This window comes from Notechis scutatus, chromosome 1 (assembly GCF_049901735.1).
Source record: "Notechis scutatus isolate UNSWTSFEM ecotype Mainland chromosome 1, rNotScu1.2, whole genome shotgun sequence".
NCBI lineage: Eukaryota > Metazoa > Chordata > Lepidosauria > Squamata > Elapidae > Notechis > Notechis scutatus.
Window position 1 is genome coordinate 268,514,418 of NC_142009.1, and position 19,815 is coordinate 268,534,232.

Below are 19,815 nucleotides of genomic sequence, written 5' to 3' on the forward strand. Positions count from 1 at the left end.
TGAGATTTAAAATGAGGTAATTTTCTGAAATTTGCCCTCAGTCTTCCCTTTCTGTTGAGAACCAGATAGGCAATTCTGAACTGTTTCAATTTTTCTTCTATTTGTAGACAGCATTCTCTGATTTTCTCATGGGGAGCTCTAAAGACTTAGCAAAACACATCAAAGTGGTGGTGAGTATATTACAATACAGTTGGGTTCCTTCAGTTTATTGGAGAAAACAAGGTTATTGGCTTGGATAATTAGTTTGATCTGCTGGTGAAGTTGGTTATTATGGAAAATATTGACAGGATAAATTATTCCCAGGCCAAGTCTGAGGGAAGAAAAAATTGGCTGTCCCATAGAGAGGATAGGACTTTGCTTGTTGCTTCTTGCCTTTGATACTGACTGCTTGTTCTCTTTTAAAAAACAACAACAACAATACAGTGTGATGGAACAGATCTGACTCCCAAGATCCAAGATCTTAAGCCTCAATGCCTCGTCTTCCTAAACATTCCAAGGTGGGCTGTTACATTGACTGCCAAAAAAAATAAGTTGTTGCTTTTCTGCTGCATTCCCAATTTTCTAACCCCCTCCCTGTGTTTTCAGTTGTAGCAGTTCATTTTTCTCCCTTCCTTCTTATGCACAGGTACTGTGCAGGCACTATGCCTTGGGGCAACCCTGGAGAGCATCATGACTTTGAACCCCAACGCCATGATGATGGCTGCCTTGAAGTCATTGGCTTCACCATGACCTCTCTGGTGAGTAAGCCCAGCTGTTCTGACTTTTCACTCCAGTCTGCCTAAGTAGCCATATTGTTAAAGTACATTCATGCATAAATTTCCTTTGTATACTTTGGGAGCATCAAAGTATTACTTACAGGCACAATAGAAATTTCTTTCACTGTACATCTCAGTTTACACCCAGAATAGCTGACATGAACTAAGTAATCACAAAATATAATTAATAGGTAAAAGTACCAACCTTTTATTTGTTGAGCAGATAACAACCTGCTTAAGAGTAAACAATGGAACATTTGGTTTTTGCAATTGTTGATTTGGGGCCTATTTCTATGTCCCTTGCTGTATTCCAGACTGGACCTTCACCACTTTCATTTTGAATGGCTAAATTAGGTTCCATTCATTTCAGTTGTACTTCATTTTGCAATGGAAATTGTCAGGACTGGAAACCTGGGCTAGATTAGATTCACATGTTTGGAAACCACTGAGATTAAAGCCCAATCAGTATTAACCCCCTGTGCTAGCAATTTATGTTGTATGAAGAGGTGCCATTGCATTAGTGCAAAATATGATTGCTAGGACTGAATTAATATAAAGATTCAACAGGGATTTACTATTATGTAAAAGTAAAAAGTTGAGGTTTGATGTTAATGCCTTTTTCTACTGCACCAAAGGGAGTTGGAAGTTAGTGCTTTTTTGCTTTTTTCCCCACCTTGCTTTCCCCCACTTTTCTTTTCCCCTTTCCCTTCCCTAACTTCCCTACTATTTACTTTTGTATTTTCTTTGTATGCTATATTATAAACTAACAAGAAAATGGTTAAAAAAGAGATTGAGCAGGGACCAAAGGGTTAAAAGCCTAATAAAGCTACTGAAGAACACCTTGATAGTTTGATCCTAAGTGCATGAGTTTGCAAATGGTATGTCTGGGGATATAAGGCTGAGAAATGCTCCTAAGATTTTTGAACATCATTGTTATAGTGCAACTCCATATACCATTGGGAATCAGCTGCAGTACTTTGAGTCAGTGGAGTGGAAACTGCAGGCAAACCTAGCTCTCTGACACATTCAGAGAAACTTTCTGATGGAATGAGCTAAGCCCCAATAATTTATTGTCTCCAAGCAGGTGATTTATTATGTCCAAAAGAGCAAGGGAATTAGGCTACATGTCCTTTTACATTCCTTTCCAATTGTATAATTCTGTGACAAATTTCATGACTCCTGAGTATTTCAGGCCATAGGTTGGACCATGCTACTCTCTGCATGCATGTACAAGGGTTCTTCAGAATAGATCGAACTGAAACCCATTTTGAGACCCAGCTGTAGTTTATATGATTTCTTTTAGAGTGAAATATATTTAATCCATTTACTTCATCCTCTTCTTTGTTCTCTAGGCAGCACTGCAAGTGGGTGGCCATGGAGAGCGGCTGCACCAATGCCGGGAGGTGGTACTTACCACATCCAAAGCCATCCCCATGCAAGTGGATGGGGAACCTTGTAAGCTGGGAGCTTCCTGCATACGCATTTCACTGCGCAACCAAGCAAACATGGTGCAGAAGACCAAGAGGAGAAACTCCATGCCTGTATTGAATGAGTATGTACTCTAGGGGGGAATCTTCCCAGCTTTGGTACAAGCAAGAAAGGAGGTGTCACCAGTTCACAGTATTCAGCTTTGCTACAGTTTCTCTTGGATTTCAATCATATCCCAAACTCTAAGGCTCAATGTCAGGGAAGGTTCTAAGGCTATAAGACAGTTTTGTAGCTCTCTGAAATTTTAGCCAATATTTTTAATTTAATTTTGAGTAATCATTACTTTATTTTAAATAGGTTCTTATGACAAGTTGGAAAGCATTATCCGGTGAAGGCTGTATAAGACATTATGAAATCAAAGAGAATTACATTCTCTGCCAGTCGTGTAAAAGATTCAGCAACTATTCTCTACTTAACCCGTTAAATCCAAAAAAAAATTGCAGGCAAACACAATGTTCTCTTCAGATGCCTTTATTTGGAAGATTCAAATTGTTCCAGATTCCTAGTAATCAAACAAAAGAAAAATTGAGGAAGGGATGTTACATGTATGTTACAAATAGGTTTCTGATGATTGCCCTATTATCAGAATAAGCTGGGGAATGGAGAGTAATTTTATTAATTCACTGACATTGATAATTACATATTTTGGGAAATGGTAGCACGGGGTCCCCAACGTTCGGTCCATGGACCAGCACCAGGCCACAGCATGCCAGAAATTGGGCCACACAAACAAGCAAAACCCTATCCACGGAATGCAGCAGCACATGAAACCATGCCCCCTCCAGTCTGAAGAAAAACCACCCTCCACTGATCCCTAGCGTCCAAAAAGCACGTTAGCAGCTTCTTTCTTGGGATGGATGAGCCTACAAATGATACCTACAAAATTGCAGGGTGGGGGAAAAATAAATATATCTCTTTAAGCAATATTTCCTATTGTCTGGAGGGGAAATATACTGTAGCTTGCATTCATTCCCCTGTTCCTCATTTGAAATGACAGTGATAGATTGTCAATATCTCTCTTCCTATTTAGCCTTATCCCAGTAGATAAAAATGTTCATACTGTAGTTCTATTGCCTATCTGCATTGTCCAGGTGAGTTTTTCTTCACAGCTATCAAACATTTCTCTCAGGGTGAAACTAGGTGTGCAACATGCAGCTGTTGAGCTTGCTTTTTCACAACTAAGAGAAGTTTGTTAGAAATGTGACACATTAAGGTTATTGTTGCTGTTAGGAAATATTGTTAGAAAATATTGCCTGTCAACTTCTCAATCAGTAGCATCTCCTCTTCTTTTTTGTACACAATAGTGTTATCCTCTCTACCTTTTCAAACATATATATGCTTCATTTTTTTCAGTCAACAACCAATTCCAGAACGGTTAAGAATCCGCGTAAGCCGAATTGGCATGCATGACTATGAGGCACTTCATTATGACAAGGAAAAACTCAAAGAAGCTTGTAAGTAATTTGTTTAAATAGAAAGGCCAAGCACCCTACAGGAACATCTGGCATTTGCAGCTGTTTTATTATTGTACCCACTTTCTCTCAATATCTGGCATGTTAAGATAAGATGTTAAAATAAGACCTCTTTTAGCCTTTGTGATACATTGTAATACTGAATAAGATAAATATTAAAAGGGCCTTGCATCAGAAAGTGAGGAATGGCACACTTTTAGAAAAAAGTGTTTAGTCCACAATGTAAACTCCTGAAAATTTTCCCACATAGAGAAGTTTTTTCCCAGTCAGAAGTGCTGATGACCTAGCAGTTTCTCATGGGTTTATGAACCAAAGTAAAATACTTGGCAAATTGAGCAATCATAACAAATGTGGTTAGCAGGCAAAAGTAATTGCATATTCTTTTTACAGCCGTGCCTTTAGGAATTATCGTGGTTCCAGGAGACAGTGATTTGGAATTATGCCGGACCCACATTGAAAGGCTTCAAGAGGTGAGTTGACAGATAAACTATTGTAAGGAAAAAGTGCAATTTCGCTTCATTTATGACTCATCAGACAGCATACCTCAGTCGTATCCTTACTTCACTGGTTATCTGTACTTCCATAATGATAATGATTTTCTTGTTTTGAAGTTAAAAGCAAAGAATAGATAAGATAACAGATAATCAGAGTTGGAAGGGATTTTGTAGGTCATCTAGGCCAACCCCCTGTCCAAGCAGGAGACCCTACACCATTTCTGACAGATGGGAGTCCAATCTCTTTTTGAAAGTCTCAAGTAATGACGCTCCCACAACTTTTGAGGTGTTCCATGAGATATTCTTGTTGCCAGTTCACTGCACATAAAAAAAGGAAGAAGCTTATTTTTATTTAAATTCAGGAATTCTTCCTCACATGCTCTGGCAAAGAATTCAGGCTGGGCTGAATTTGTATAAATTTGTATGACCATTTGTATACAGGAAATATGTGGACAAAACAAGGAGTAACCAATCCAGATGGGGTCACTGATTTCTGGGGGAGGCATGGCAAACTGAAAATACTTTTGGAATAACAGGGCTGAATATCATGAACCATTGATATGATATTTCAATGGTTCTTTGATACAAATCAAAGAACCATTGAAAGGCTTCAAGAGTGGAGTAGACCAGTTTTTCAGAACCTCCCCAGACAAGGAGAGGATAAGAGATCACTCACATTTGTTCCAGGTGTCAGCTCCTTACAAGGAGACCACAACAGCAATCTTCCCCAGGTTACAGTGCTGGGAGACAAAAGGATTAGCTATCTTGCTTGCAGCCACAGTGGAACCTTTTAAAGGACACAAAGTTCACAAGCTTCACTTTCTAATTTTTTTAAATTGCCCTATTAACCATCTTAAAACTGTTTGAAATGACATTTGAAATGACAAACCTGGAAAGTTGTCGAGGAAGTAGCTACAACTCTGAATAAGATAAAAATTAATTACCATCTTAAGAACTAACAGAATTTGAAATAAACAGTAAAAACTAAACAAGATTTTGATGTGAGAAAGTTATAAATGGAGTTAGGGTAAATATATTTTGAATATTTGGACCTTAACTGTAAAATTTTGGAATAAACTATAAAAATAATAGAGAGCTTCTGATGGTAACTACTGTAGAATTATTTTGACTATCTTGATTCATAAGATAAGTAACTTTATGATTTTAGAAATTGAACTCCAGAGGATTCTACTTAGAAAGATTTTAAGTAGAAGGGGAAAAAATACAAGCCAACTTAACTTACGAAATGACACAAAACATCATAGCACTGGAAATACTCAATAATTTTGAAGAATGGAGCCAGAATTTAGTAGCTAGTGTCAGTAATAATGTCTGATTATATGGATAAATTAGTTTCAAAGATTCAATGAGGGAATGGCAGATGTGGAACAAGTTTTTTCTGACAAAACAGAAAAAGTAGCAAAAGTGAAACTACAAATGATAGGAATGATTTGGAAAATGATGTTTGAAAGTGTGTGTGTGTGTGTGTTTGTATTTCCCCTTTAATTTTTAAAAATTCAGCCTCATTCAAATACACACATACATTTATTTATTTGAATGAGGCTGAATTTTTTAAAATTAAAGGGAAAATACAAATGACAACCAAGAGAAAGACCTGGAAAATGTTTTCTTACTGAATCTACAAAAGAAGTTTGTTAAATACTTGAAGAAGTCTGTGCAATGGAATAAAGGACTGAAGAGAAATAGAATCTTTTGAATGAATTCAAGAATAAGACTGTTAGAAATAAATATAAAGTTGGTTTATTCGTTCAAAGTTAAAATAAGACATTTATTATGGCAATCCTTTACAGACCTTTTGCTGTCACCAACATTGAAAAGTTGATGTTTATATACATTTGCTTATAAATAAGGGATGAGATATGGGATGAAGAGATAAGTACCTATAACCTTATAGGGGGGTGAAATTGTCTATATTGTAGTAAAGGTTGGAAGTCACTTCTTTGTATTTTTCTTTTCCTTATGTTTTCCTTGTACTTTTCATTCTTATTATTTTCTTCCTTTAATCCTAGTTTGTGTTAGTTTTAACTATTGTGATCAAAATCCTTAAGAATTATATGTTAAAAAAAAAAAAGAAATCCAGATAGGGTATGCAGCATAATACACTGCTCAAAAAAATAAAGGGAACACAAAAATAAGACATCCTAGATCTGAATGAATGAGATATTCTTATGAAATACTTTGTTCATTACATAGTTGAATGTGCTGACAACAAAATCACACAAAAATTATCAATGGAAATCAAATTTAGCAATCCATGGAGGTCTGGATTTGGAGTTACACTCAAAATTAAAGTGGAGAAAAACACTACAGGCTGATCCAACTTTGTTGTAATGTCCTTAAAACAAGTCAAAATGAGGCTCAGTAGTGTGTGTGTGGCCTCCACGTGCCTGTATGACCTCCCTACAATGCCTGGGCATGCTCCTGATGAGGTGGCGGATGGTCTCCTGAGGGATCTCCTCCCACACCTGGACTAAAGCATCCCCCAACTCCTGGACAGTCTGTGGTGCAACGTGGCGTTGATGGATGGAGTGAGACATGATGTCCCAGATGTGCTCAATTGGATTCAGGTCTGGGGAATGGGCGGGCCAGTCCATAGCATCAGTGCCTTCATCTTGCAGGAACTGCTGACACACTCCAGCCACATGAGGTCTAGCATTGTCTTGCATTAGGAGGAACCCAGGGCCAACCGCACCAGCATATGGTCTCACAAGGGGTCTGAGGATCTCATCTCGGTACCTAATGGCAGTCAGGCTACCTCTGGCGAGCACATGGAAATGCCACCCCACACCATTACTGACCCACTGCCAAACCGATCATGCTGGAGGATGTTGCAGGCAGCAGAACGTTCTCCACAGCGTCTCCAGACCCTGTCACGTCTGTCACATGTGCTCAGTGTGAACCTGCTTTCATCTGTGAAGAGCACAGGGCGCCAGTGGTGAATTTGCCAATCTTGGTGTTCTCTGGCAAATGCCAAACGTCCTGCACGGTGTTGGGCTGTAAGCACAACCCCCACCTGTGGACATCAGGCCCTCATACCACCCTCATGGAGTCTGTTTCTGACCGTTTGAGCAGCCATATGCACATTTGTGGCCCGCTGGAGGTCATTTTGCAGGGCTCTGGCAGTGCTCCTCCTGTCCCTCCTTGCACAAAGGCGGATGTAGCAGTCCTGATGCTGGGTTGTTGCCCTCCTACAGCCTCCTCCACGTCTCCTGATGTACTGGCCTGTCTCCTGGTAGCACCTCCATGCTCTGGACACTACGCTGATAGACACAGCAAACCTTCTTGCCACAGCTCACATTGATGTGCCATCCTGGATGAGCTGCACTACCTAAGCCACTTGTGTGGGTTGTAGACTCCGTCTCATGCTACCACTAGAGTGACAGCACCGCCAGCATTCAAAAGTGACCAAACCATCAGCCAGAAAGCATAGGAACTGAGAAGTGGTTTGTGGTCACCACCTGCAGAACCACTCCTTTATTGGGGATGTCTTCTAACTGCCTATGCTTTCCACCTGTTGTCTATTTCATTTGCACAACAGCATGTGAAATTGATTGTCAATCAGTGTTGCTACCTAAGTGGACAGTTTGATTTCACAGAAGTGTGATTGACTTGGAGTTACATTGTGTTGTTTAAGTGTTCCCTTTATTTTTTTGAGCAGTGTAATTTAATCCATCTGAACTACCCAAAGGACTTAATTGATAGGAGATGTGTAAATATCCATAATCAATAAATATATAATCTAGAGATAATCTAGATTATAATCCTGTTATAATCTAGAGAGCTAACTACTCAAGAGGATGGATAAGGGAAAATAAGTACATAATTATTCTCATATCATTTAATATCCTCAAAGAAACATTCCAAATGAAGTTTTAATCCTACTTGATTTGTAAGACAGAGACAAATGCTTTCCACAATGACTCAGTCTCAGATCCAGAAAGAACTTCAGTTGGGAGAGATTTCTGAATGTTATTTTTCTTGTTTATTCTGCCTTCATCTAAAAAACCCATAACAGACCTGCCTTTAGGTCTAAGATAATTGAATTTGAATTTAAAATCAGAAAATATTTTTAACCAATGTTCCAAATTCTCTTTCAACAGAATCATCCTGCTTTTTTCCTCCTTTAGCTTGCAGTTTGAGAGTATGGTATGCTTTTTTTAGAAAGGGCATACCCCTTTCTAGAAGGAGCAGCTTTCTCTAATTTGGTGGCTTCAAGTAATGTTCCTATCCAGCTCAACTAATTGCCGTTCATCTGGGACACTAAGTTTGGGAAGGTTGCCCTTGAAACTAGATTTACAGAAAAATACAAAATAAAATGGGTATTTGTTTAGTTCTAATCCCTCTCCTTTCTGCTCTCTCTTTCTTACATTCTGGATTCATTCTTTGTCTAGTACTTGAGTACCAACCAGGTAATGAAGAATGCAGATGTTCAGGCTAGAAGAGCCCCAAAACTTTACATCTCTCTCCGTTTCTTCAGATAGTTGGGACTATTATGGAAAGGAAGAGTTCCGAAACTGGTTCATTTAGTGGCAACATATGATAAGAGGCAGTGATAGTCCTTGAATTATCAGGATGGTATTTTTGAGCACTTAGGTTCTACTACCTACAGTTCCTGTCTTCAGAGTCTCCTTATGACTTGAGACAGTTGGCCCACAGAGGCTCATCAGTGGTATGGCATGCACCTGCAGATTTCAGTGAGAACTTATTGAGGGGAGGGTGCCATCAACATTTCAGAAGTGTTTTGCCATTGCCTCCTTCCTAGGGCTGAGAGGGTGTGGCTGGTTCAAAGTGACCCAGCTGGTTTTGTGCCTAAGGTGGGACTAGAACTCAGAGTCTCCCAGTTTCTAATTTGGTACCTTAACCACTACACAAAACTGGATCTGTAATGAAGTTCTTCATTACTATCATGGTAACCCAGCTCCTTCCCTTTCCACAGGACTTCCCTTCTTGCACTTCCACTATTCAGAATCTATTTCCTCAGGTGTGTATCTTTTTCTCTCCTCTTACCAATGAGTCCTATTTTTCCTTCTGTTGCTTCCATAATTAGCTTGCATCAGTAACTGTTCAGTGATATTTGGGCATGTTTGTTGAGCTGTACAACTTTACGCTCTAGTATGCATGCTAGTATGCACTGAGTCTACCTGGGTTATATAGACAAGACAAAGAAAACAGAAGAGATGGTAAGCCTAGATGAAATAGGAACACAGGGCAATTGATTGTTTTATTATTCATTTATTTTGATCCAGGAGGGAGATGGAGCCAAACCAAAGACATTGTCATGCCAGAAGCTCTCCCCCAAATGGTGCTTCCTAGACTGTGAGTACATATGACTGTGGTTATTTCAATATCTGCAAACTTTAGAATCAGTATGTGGGAACATACTTGCATCAAAGATTTCCCATGTTTACATCTTGGGAAAGTCTTGCCACTAACACTGGCACTGCAGTAGAAAATGTTTCTATAATAGGATTTTTTTTTCTTTCACATGGAAATTAATTGCATTTGGCTGCACCTTTGGAAATTTATTTTGTTCTTCATTGCCTTCCCTGTCCATTTTTTTTTTTTTTTTTTGGCTATTCTTGAATACACATGAGATAGAAGGACCTCTTTAGAATTTAATGCAGGAATCACTAAAACATTTGAGTTGGAGGGAGCCATGTTAGTTATTGAGTGCAATACTCCTACAAGAATCAAAAATTAAATCATCCCAGACAAATAGGGCCTGACTGTCCTCTGCTGGGACTGAATTTTTAAAGGGAAGCCTTTCTGGTTATTTTTTTAACCTGATACTCAATCTTTCTTTCTGTAATTTAAATTCCTCATTCCATGTCCTAAACTCTGGAATGAGAGAAGGCTGGTTTTGACTTCCATGTGATGTCCTATCATATATCTCTCCATTGTCTGGTCTTAAGGTTAAATCTAAACACATTTTCTATCTGTTTCTTGTCCTCTGATCATTGTAATCATCCTCTATGAATCTGACCTGATCCAGTTTCTCTGAAAGGCCCTTAATGAACTAAACTCAGTACTTGAAGTGAAGTAAAACCAAAACAGAATAATTCTGTCCCATGAATTGGGAATTAATTTCTGTTTGATCAGCCTAAAACTGCCTTGGTTATTTTTTGCAGAAACATCACCATGCTGACTCTTCTTTGGTTTGCAGCATAAATTATTCCAAGTTCTTATGAAATGAGTAGAATACAAAAGTACAAGCACAGAGTACACTTACTATATACCCATAGTGCTTGTACGCATTTTATATTTTTAAGCAAGTAATGTTTCACTTTTCTCTTCTAAATTCAATTTAGCCTCTTTCTCCAGCAAGAGATTATAGATTTTAGTTATGCCTTTTTGTGGTATTAGGTATCCTGTCTAATTTTGTCTCTCCTTCTAAGCCTTTCCCATGCAAATATGAGCTTACAGTCCATCATCTACTTTAGCTGAAAAGTTGGTGGAGGAATAAGTGTAGTTAAATTTAATATTTGTTGTTAGTGATAACAGAGCTGCTACATTTGGACTGCAATGATCAATAGTGGTAACAAGACTATACAGAAAACTTTATCTCTGAAACGATCAAGCGCTCTTGATTTTTGCAGTTCAGATATGGTAGCTCTGAATTTGGTTTAATTGATTAGAGAGAAATATAAAACATGAACAAGTGCTTAATAGATATTCTGGATCTATATGTACAAATTAGGGGGCAAAAATACTGTTTTAGAAAGTAGATGTATGAAAAAAAATGTTTACTCAGTGGATGGAGAATATTTTTGCCTGAGGTCAGCACTAGTTTCAAGAAAGGATATCTCGATCTATATGCCAGCAGTAGCAAAACTGGAATTGGAAATGGACAGGACAATCACCCTTTCCCCACCTCTCTTTTCCTTCAATCGACAGTAAAGTAGCACCATCAGATTCAAAATTTCTTTATACGTATTGTATAAAATACTGAGATATCTAGAAACATAAAATAATCTACTATTAGGTTTGGTCGCATAAGCATTCTAACTCATTGCTATAATTAGACAGAAGCCATAATTCACTTTACTCTGTCATTGTAATTCACTTAAATCATTTGCGTTTTAGATCACTAGGTTGGAAGAAAGCCATTCATTTAAACTCCAAGTTAGGGAAGGGCTGTTTCTGAGCAATAGAATCTGTGCTTTGTAGAAAGTCCTTGGTTCAGTTCTTGACATCTCTAGATTAAAGAGAGCACACTTATGCCCGAATTAAAGAACTAAGAGTAGTCATTATGCAACAGTGTTATTTCACAATATAAATATCAGGATCCACTTAGATCAGGGTTGTCAAACTCATGGCATCACGTTGTCGCGTGACGTATCACAACTTTTTTCCCCTTCACTAAACCAGGGGTGGGCGTGGCCAGCCTGTGACGCATCTGGCTCGCAGGCCGCAAGTTTGACACCCCTGACTTAGATGGATTAACGGCATGTATAAGAAGGTATTTTGTGTTTCAGAAAAATAGAACCTTGGCTTCAAGGAAATGTCTTGAAGAAGCTTCACTTTCATCCAATTGCAGAACCTTTTGACTATCCAAAATTTTAGTGAGGAATTTATGCTGTTGGCATCTGTTGCCATTTCTCCATGTTGGACTATTAACTCTTGGAACAATTTTGGATAGATAAGATTTTTCTATTAGTTGATTATAGTAATAATTTCTTAAGAGGGGGTTTTGAAACTTTAATTTTATCTTTTTTATTATTGTTGTTCTTGTTAACTATTAATATAGTAGAAACTGTAGATGACAGGTTAATAATTTGCAACTATATTTAGTATAAAATTTGGGGGGGGAACAGTTCTGCAAAGGGTGGGAAGCTAATATTGTAGTAATGTACTAAGCAGTATTTAACCAGAGGGATAATATGTACATATGTGTTATGGTTTTTTTCTTGTTTTAATGCACTTTTGAATGTCTTGTTCTTGTGTTTTTTCTCCCTTTTTTAAGTTTTGGAGTTTTGTGTTTTAAGTTTTTTTGAATAAAAATAAAAAGGGGGAAAAACTAATGGCAGTCATTATACAACAGTAAATAACAGTGTTATTTTACAATATAAATATCGGGGTCCATTTACCAGGGTTGTCAAACTTGCAGCCCATGGGCTGGATGCATCATGCACAGGTCACGCCCAACCCAGCTCTGTGAATGGGAAAACCATCATGAAATGTCACGTGATACCAACATGACGCGGCAAGTTTGACACTCATGATTTAGATGGATTAACAGCACATAATAAGAAAGCTTTTTGTGCTTCAGAAAAGTAGAACGTTGGTTTCAAGGAAATATCTTGAACAAGCTTCACTTTCATCCAGTTACAGAACCTTTTGACTTATCCAAAATGTTAGGGAGTTTATACCGTTGGCATCCATTGCCATTTGTCCATGTTGGACAGAATGATAATGCCTGAATTAGATTTGCTCCTTGGCCAGCAGGTGGCTCTACAGGAAAAGACTGAAGAAAACAAAGCAGTTTCACCACGACTTAGCTAAGGATTCCCAGAAACAGTGAATACCAATGAATATGCTGCATTGAAATTTACTTTTTGTGCATCAAATTCAATTATAGCTTTTTGGGTGGTGGTGGGGAGTAACAAGAGAAGGCAAAGTAATAATTGATTTCATTATTTTTTTTCCCCCTTGCTGGGCCTGTGACCCAACCAGCTGGGTTTTGCAAAAATTCCCAAGTGCTCGGCAGGGCAGCAGAAACTTGTTTACAAACACAGTTTTGTTCCAACTTCTTTCCCAGCTGCAATTTGCCCCCTACCTGAAGGCCTTCCTAAAGCTTTCAGCTGCACTTTTCACTTTTAGTAGCACGCTTCAGCTCTTTTTAAGATTTTAGTTTAAGCAAGACTCCGAGACTCTCCCACAGGCTTAGACAATAGGAGCTTTTGTCCTCCTGTAGCAAAGCCAGAATAAGTTCCCAAACACACAGGGAGCAGCTTGCATGGTCTTTGGAGTCTGTTGATGCAGCACATCCCTCCGGGTCTCCTCCCTTCAGGAAGGTTATAGCAGGCAATTGGAAAAAAAAGCTCTTAGAAATCTAATGGATGGGGATAACATGAGATACAGTGGAATTTAACCAGGATAGAAAGTGGGGAGTCCAGAAAGTAAAAACGGACAGGCCACAATCAAGACTGAGGAGGACATTGGGAGAGATTCATGTCACTGCAGGCTCTTTTTATATAATACTGGTAGATTGAACTTTATTCTGTATTCTTCCTTCTAATCAAGGTGTGTAAGAGAGAAAGAAAGAGTAATTCATTTCACTGACTTCATCTGCTTTCCTGATTCCATTTATTTGTTTGTGTGTTTTTCATACTTCTTAACTGCCCATCTCCCTCCATCCCTTTTCTCTGGGTTTTTTTAACTCTTTTCTCTATCTCTGCTCCCTCAAGGAAGTGTAGGATACTAATTTATTTTATTTATTTGATTTGCCAATTGTTTACAAGATAATAAGTATAAATGTATACATAGTTGTGAATACATGAAATGGGTACATATAAGAAAAATAAAAGAATAAGAGAAACAATAGGACAGGGACGGTAGGCACGTTGGTGCGCTTATGCATCGCCCCTACAGACCTCTTAGGAAAGGGGTGAGGTCAATAGTAGACAGTCTAAGGTTAAAGTTTTTGGGGTTTGGGGAAGAAACCACAGAGTCGGGTAGAGTATTCCAGACATTGACCACTCTGTTGCTGAAGTCGTATTTCCTGCAATCAAGTTTGGTGCGGTTTACTTTGAGTTTGTATCTATTGTGTGCTCTTGTGTTGTTATGGTTGAAGCTGAAGTATTCATTGACAGGTAGGACATTGCAATGTATGATTTTATATAATGTCCTATCTGTGTCAGTAGGTCAGTTGTTAGTCTCTTGTCCGCTCCAATCCATCCCTTATTTACAAGGAATAGAGAAAGCAGTTCTTCCAAATGTACATCATTGTGTAATCTTGTTCCCAAATAAAGAGATGAAATCACCAACCCTGACGCGCAACATACAGGCACATGGGCACATTCGATTATGGGATCCCAGTGAGAAAAGGCCATCTTTTTTTGTGCCCCTATATGAGGATCCTGTTCCCAGATATTGTTGCTGCAGATTGTTTTCTTTTTTTCTGCCAGTTTCCCAGCAGCGTGTTCCAAATAGAGGAAAATGTGTCAATGGGAAAAAAAAAAAGCTGGAGTGGTATTCAGGGGTAACACAGGCTCATTAAAATGGTTGAATTACTGGCCTTCATCAAGAGCTCTGCGACTGTAAATCTCTCCCCGGGACAGGATAAACGAGGCTTTTTCACTCTTCTAATCTGCTCTGGCTTGTGTCACGAGCTCCCCTCCCTTCCCCATCACTTCGGCTCTATTCCCAAAGAGAATTCAATTCCCCAGTTTTTCTAGGGTCCAGCCATAGCAACCTCCCCTTGCCCCACAGCATTCTGAAAAATCCAAAAGAGGTAAAAGAAGGTTCTGTAAGTCAACAAAATGTAGTCACCTGGGCTGTGGCTCCCTACCTGAACCGAGAGGATTAGTGATTCTGGGTGTGAGCACTTTCCTTCCACTTCCAGAGAGCTCAGCCACTTGCTCCCAGCTGTTTCATGCATTGGAAATTCAGGGTATCAGAAGCGGGTCTGAAACTGGGAAACTGGGTACCTCTCTATTTTTCTCTATGTAAACTGTCAAAGATGGGAGTAACGCCTGCTAACATGAATCCCTGGCACTCCATGGATTTTATTTAATTTTAAATGTTCTTTCATTGATCAGCAGATAGTGATGATAATAACTATCAGTTTAAATGTCAAGATATGAAAGTCAGTTTTAACAATATATCCAGTGTGACACGCATATATGCCACACTGAGTATACTTTTAAATGATTGAGATTTTGTCAAAACTCACTATATTTAGCATATGCAAACGTAAAACAAGGGGGAAAAAGCACATTTTAATGAAGCTGATTTCTTTATTTGTATTCAAGCATGACTAAAAATGAGAGAATAATTTAATCTGCTTACTGTTTAATGCAGTAAGTCATGTTTTATAAAAGTAGCTAACATTACCAAGGCTTATTCTATTCAGCATTCAGTTATGGAATACAGCCTTGAGCTCAGAATTCAACATCTTCCAATTGTCTCTTTGGAAAGGCAAATTCCAGGGTTTGCGGCTAGATATTGGGAAATAGTTGGACAATGTCAGTTAAATTATTGAGAAAGTGAATGAAAGCATTTAAGTGAATGAAAGCATTTAATAACTTCTTGGGATTCTGTATAAATACCAGGTAACTGATGTATTTCTTTTACAGCAACCACAGCAGATCGTTTTTATAGAATAGACCGTGCCCAGGTGAGCTTTATTTTATGGTCCAAAGACAGTGGAGAATGAGCTTCTCCAATAAATAAAAAATAAAAAGTATATTTTCATGCTTTTTATGGAATAATATGGTTTTTGGGCATACATCTTGGTTTTTATTTGTTTTTAAATATTCAGTACTACAAGACTAACTGAATGAATTCCTTTCAGAAGTAGTTATTTCCAGCTAGATTTTTTTCTGCTTGTTTTTGATGTATTATATTGACTGTTTCCCAGTATGATTGATTGCTTATTGTACCCTATGATTATTAAGTGTTGTATCTTACGATTCTTGACTCTTGATTAATGTATCTTTTCTTTTATGTATACTGAGAGCATTTGGACCAAGACAAATTCCTTGTGTGTCCAATCACACTTGGCCAATAAAGAATTCTAAATTCTAAATGTATTTATATAGAAAAAACAAACAATTGCAGTGGTTTGTGGCATATTATCAAATAATATTGAGGTTTTGACTAGTTAATAATAGTAGAAAAATTAATTCTATCCCCAAAATTATTTATCTGTATATTTCTAGGAACATCTTAATTATGTAACAGAGATTTCCCAGGATGAGTTGTTTGTGTTAGACCCAGAACTGGTGCGCACTCAAACGGTGGGCACATCTGCCATGCCTGACCTTGTTGATGTTCCCTCAACACCTACAAAGCAACATCTTCCTCTCCCAATTTCACCACCATCTACACCAGTCTCCAGGTGAGGCTGTCTGCTTGGGGACTAGAGGTAAGAAAGACCAGGCTAGATTAAGAGAAGGACCCCCAAGGAAAAATAGCTTAAGGTTTTATACAAAATGGGGAATGAATCTTTGAATTGGGATAGGAGGGTTTATTTGTCATCTCCATTAAAAATACCAGGCCATGAAATCAACTCCATAGGATGGCTCCAACAACTTCTATTGAGATGGACTGTACTAACAGCATTTTGCAAGTCTGGTTGTGCTGTACCTCCTCCTCCTTGTTCTTGTAGTTCAGTGAATAACAGAAGTGTCAGTCTGAGCCGCTTCCAGAGATTATCTGAATGTTCTGGATTTTTAACAAGTATCTTAGTCCCTTTTGCCTGGGCAACAATACCTGTGTCAAGGTCATATTCCTTACTCTCTATACCCATAGCCTCAATAATTGGTATATTGTATAGTCTATTTTAATTTTAACAGAATCGCATAGTGGTTCAAACTGGGTGAACAAGCCAGGATGAGAGGATGTGAATTCCTAAAAACTTCTTGGATCAGCTACTTACTTCAAATGACTTAATTCCTTAAGTAGCACAAGTCAGAATTACCAATCTGTAGGAGCACCAAGATATTCCCATTCTGTCTCTTTGATTCTAGGCAAATAGAGTAGGAATTCTTATGGAAGGGAGGGGTTTGAATAGGAAGGACTTTTTTTTAGCTTTGAATCTTTCGTTTTGTTCTTCCAGCTCAGCAGCGGACAGCAGCCAGGCCCTTAAAGGTGAGGCCTTTTGTTCACTATATGGACTATATAATTTGTTTCTAACTGTTCTTTAGCATAACTGAAACAAATTTTGGAATTGGCAAGTGAGAAGCATCAGTGCTGTATCCAGTTATATTTATTTGAATGTTCATATTTAGGGAAAGAAATTTGATCACCAATGTGCTTGCTCGTGAAGGTGAAATCTCACATTGGAACACATTCAGATTTGAGAATCGTTTTAGTGTTTTAGTACAGCTTTCAGTGGAGTTAGCATCTGTAGGTGATGTTTAGATATAAGAGCATTGCAGAACTACAAAGATACAAGCAGGAGCCAGGCTAGAGCACTATGCAATGTGTTCTAATGCAGGAAAATTAAAGTTTTATTCATCCCTGCTACAACAGGAATTTAAAGTTGCTGGAGCCCTACTTGGGGAATTCTGGATGGTTGTTGGATGATTGTTTTCAAGGCAAGAAGCATTGGCTTTGCATATACTGCCTTCCTCAACTCACAACATTTGGGAGAAAATTTCACAGCGATACAAAGTTAATCTTCCACCTGTAGCAGCATGGGATGCAAGGAAAAGCAGCAAGATTGAGGTCTCTACATCCGAGTGGTGCATTAGGTGTGAGATTTTGGAGTTGCAGGAAAAAGAAAACAGAACACCAGCAACCTGTGAAGATCAAGGAATCTCATAAGTCTTATGCACCATCCTGTATATTCTATCTATGCCTATAAAAATGAGTAGCTAAGAGCAGTGAAATATAAACAGAGGAGCCCTTGGTGCTACCTGAGCTTGGTTGTTTTGTTTACAGACATTCTATTACCTGACTAGATGACATCATCAGTGCTAGTGAATGTGGGGTTTGTTCCTTATTTAAATACAGTAACTTGCCCTGCCATGTTGGGCAGTTGGGGGGGGGGAGTGCTGTTTCCTCCCCACTATTTCAAGTAGATAACAATACCCTAGTCAAGGAACCATCATTACCACTGTAGCTGTGTAATAAACAAGATCTGCAAGCGAACACCCAAGTTCAGAGAGCACCAAGGACTCCACAGTTCAAGCCATCATCTTCTATTGAAATGTAAACAGTAGAACATTTACTCAGGAAATGATGAATTTGAATAAAATTATCTTGCCTCCACAGCAAGACACACACAGAGAGAGAAAAGCTGTGCTTTTCCTCTCCCTTTTCACACTAGGATTACTCTGTTCTTACTTCTGAATAAGAATAACAATTGCAGGCTTCCCCCTCCTGATTAAAACCTCTAGAAGTTTTGGGTTGCAACTTGTCCAAGATTGATGGAAGTAAGAGTTATTCTAATGAACATAGCAGTACACAAAAGTCACAAGCAATTTTATGAGGTTCTCTGGGTAATTATCTCTGTGTTCATTAGCCAGCTTCTGTCCCTAAGCAGAATTATTGTCAGCCCCAACCCCTCCAGTTGCTGTTTCTTTGGCATTTGTCTTCTTCATGTCTTGCCATCTTTTTGTCAACTACTTCATTTTGCACTCTGCTGTCTCTTCTTTTACAGATGATGCTTTGATAGATGCTGCCAAGAATAACGATTTTTCCAAGGTAACAGCTCTGTTGTGCTAAAATCAAGCTGCAATGTTGAGAAGAATATAGTGCCTGTGCCACAGCAAGGTCATCCATAGTGGTTTTATTTAGGGTTGTATGTAACAATGCTGCATGCATTACTTCTCAATCTCTTCCCAGTCTCTTAGTGGTGCCACTTGACTTGTTGATTTCAGCTTGCTTGTTATCCTTCACCAACAGTGCAGATTTTCTTTAAACCAGGTTGCCCTTTCATCCAGTGAAATCCTAATAGGCTCACTGAGTGCCTCCTGTTTCTATCAGAGCTGTATTGTGACACCTAGACGGTATGAAAAGAATTGCAATTAATTTTTCAAGAAAGGCATTTAGACAAGTTACAACTTAAAACCTTTTAGTTTGGATGACAGACTTCTAAGGACTTGAATGAATTCCGGTTGTATGGAATATCCATTCAGTATTTATTTACAGTACAGTTAAGAGTATCATAACACAGCATTTTCTACTTCATATGTGGATGTGGATGCATTCGTGTTAGTTTTGACTCCTGGCAACTTTATGGACAAGTCCCTACAATGTTCTCGGCAAGATTTTGGAATGGGTTTGCCATTTCCTGCTTCCTACGGCTAAACAAGAACAGCTGGTTGAAGGTCATTCCGCTAGTTTTATGTCTAAGGCTAGAAGTCACAGTCTCCCGATTTCTAGCCTGCTGATTTAACCACTAGACCAAACTACTTCAGCTGTACTAACTGATCCTGCTGAATTCAGGTGAAAATCTTAATTCCAGCTAATTGTCCGTGGTTATCTCCGATGTCCTCTTTGTATCTATTCTTTGAGAATTCAGAGCAATTTGGCACAGTGTTTTATATTCAGTGTCAGAAATAGCTATAACACAATCTTTATTACATTGTATTACAGGGAGATTTAGGATGTGTTCCTTGAGCCAACTGTAACTTAAGACAGTGCTTGCTGCAACAAAGAGAAATAAAAGCCCATCAGATTACTCCATGAATGTCTCTTAATAGTGTTCTTATCCTCTTAAGAAGATAGAGGATAAGAAGACAGGAAGAATTGTGATGAAACTGAGTAATTGCTATTTATAAAGTATTAACTCTTTGGACCCTTGTAATTTGTGAGTAGGCTGTTCAGTTCAGCACTTGTGTGAGCTTCTGTGCTTTTTATGCTCTGCAACAATTTTTTTCACACTCCATTTTGGAAATATTCTTTTTATTGATC

At 38.5% G+C, this 19,815-nt stretch overlaps 1 protein-coding gene across 9 annotated transcripts in view; it reads left to right on the forward strand.

Moving 5' to 3' along the window:
- The window catches only part of DGKZ (diacylglycerol kinase zeta), a 171,468-nt gene that overhangs the window by 140,858 nt on the left and 10,795 nt on the right, over positions 1-19,815 (forward strand). For 7 of the 9 annotated variants that reach the window (XM_087951313.1, XM_087951314.1, XM_087951312.1 and 4 more), the window contains 12 exons: positions 108-170; positions 424-497; positions 626-737; positions 2,108-2,307; positions 3,597-3,697; positions 4,106-4,185; positions 9,167-9,211; positions 9,477-9,546; positions 15,528-15,568; positions 16,113-16,291; positions 17,012-17,043; positions 18,560-18,603. In XM_087951313.1, the coding sequence (XP_087807439.1) occupies positions 108-170; positions 424-497; positions 626-737; positions 2,108-2,307; positions 3,597-3,697; positions 4,106-4,185; positions 9,167-9,211; positions 9,477-9,546; positions 15,528-15,568; positions 16,113-16,291; positions 17,012-17,043; positions 18,560-18,603 (1,041 nt within the window). Of the gene's footprint in view, positions 1-107; positions 171-423; positions 498-625; positions 738-2,107; positions 2,308-3,596; positions 3,698-4,105; positions 4,186-9,166; positions 9,212-9,476; positions 9,547-15,527; positions 15,569-16,112; positions 16,319-17,011; positions 17,044-18,559; positions 18,604-19,815 lie in introns of all 9 variants that reach the window. The other 2 variants (XR_015746699.1, XM_087951311.1) reach the window with 2 other exon arrangements.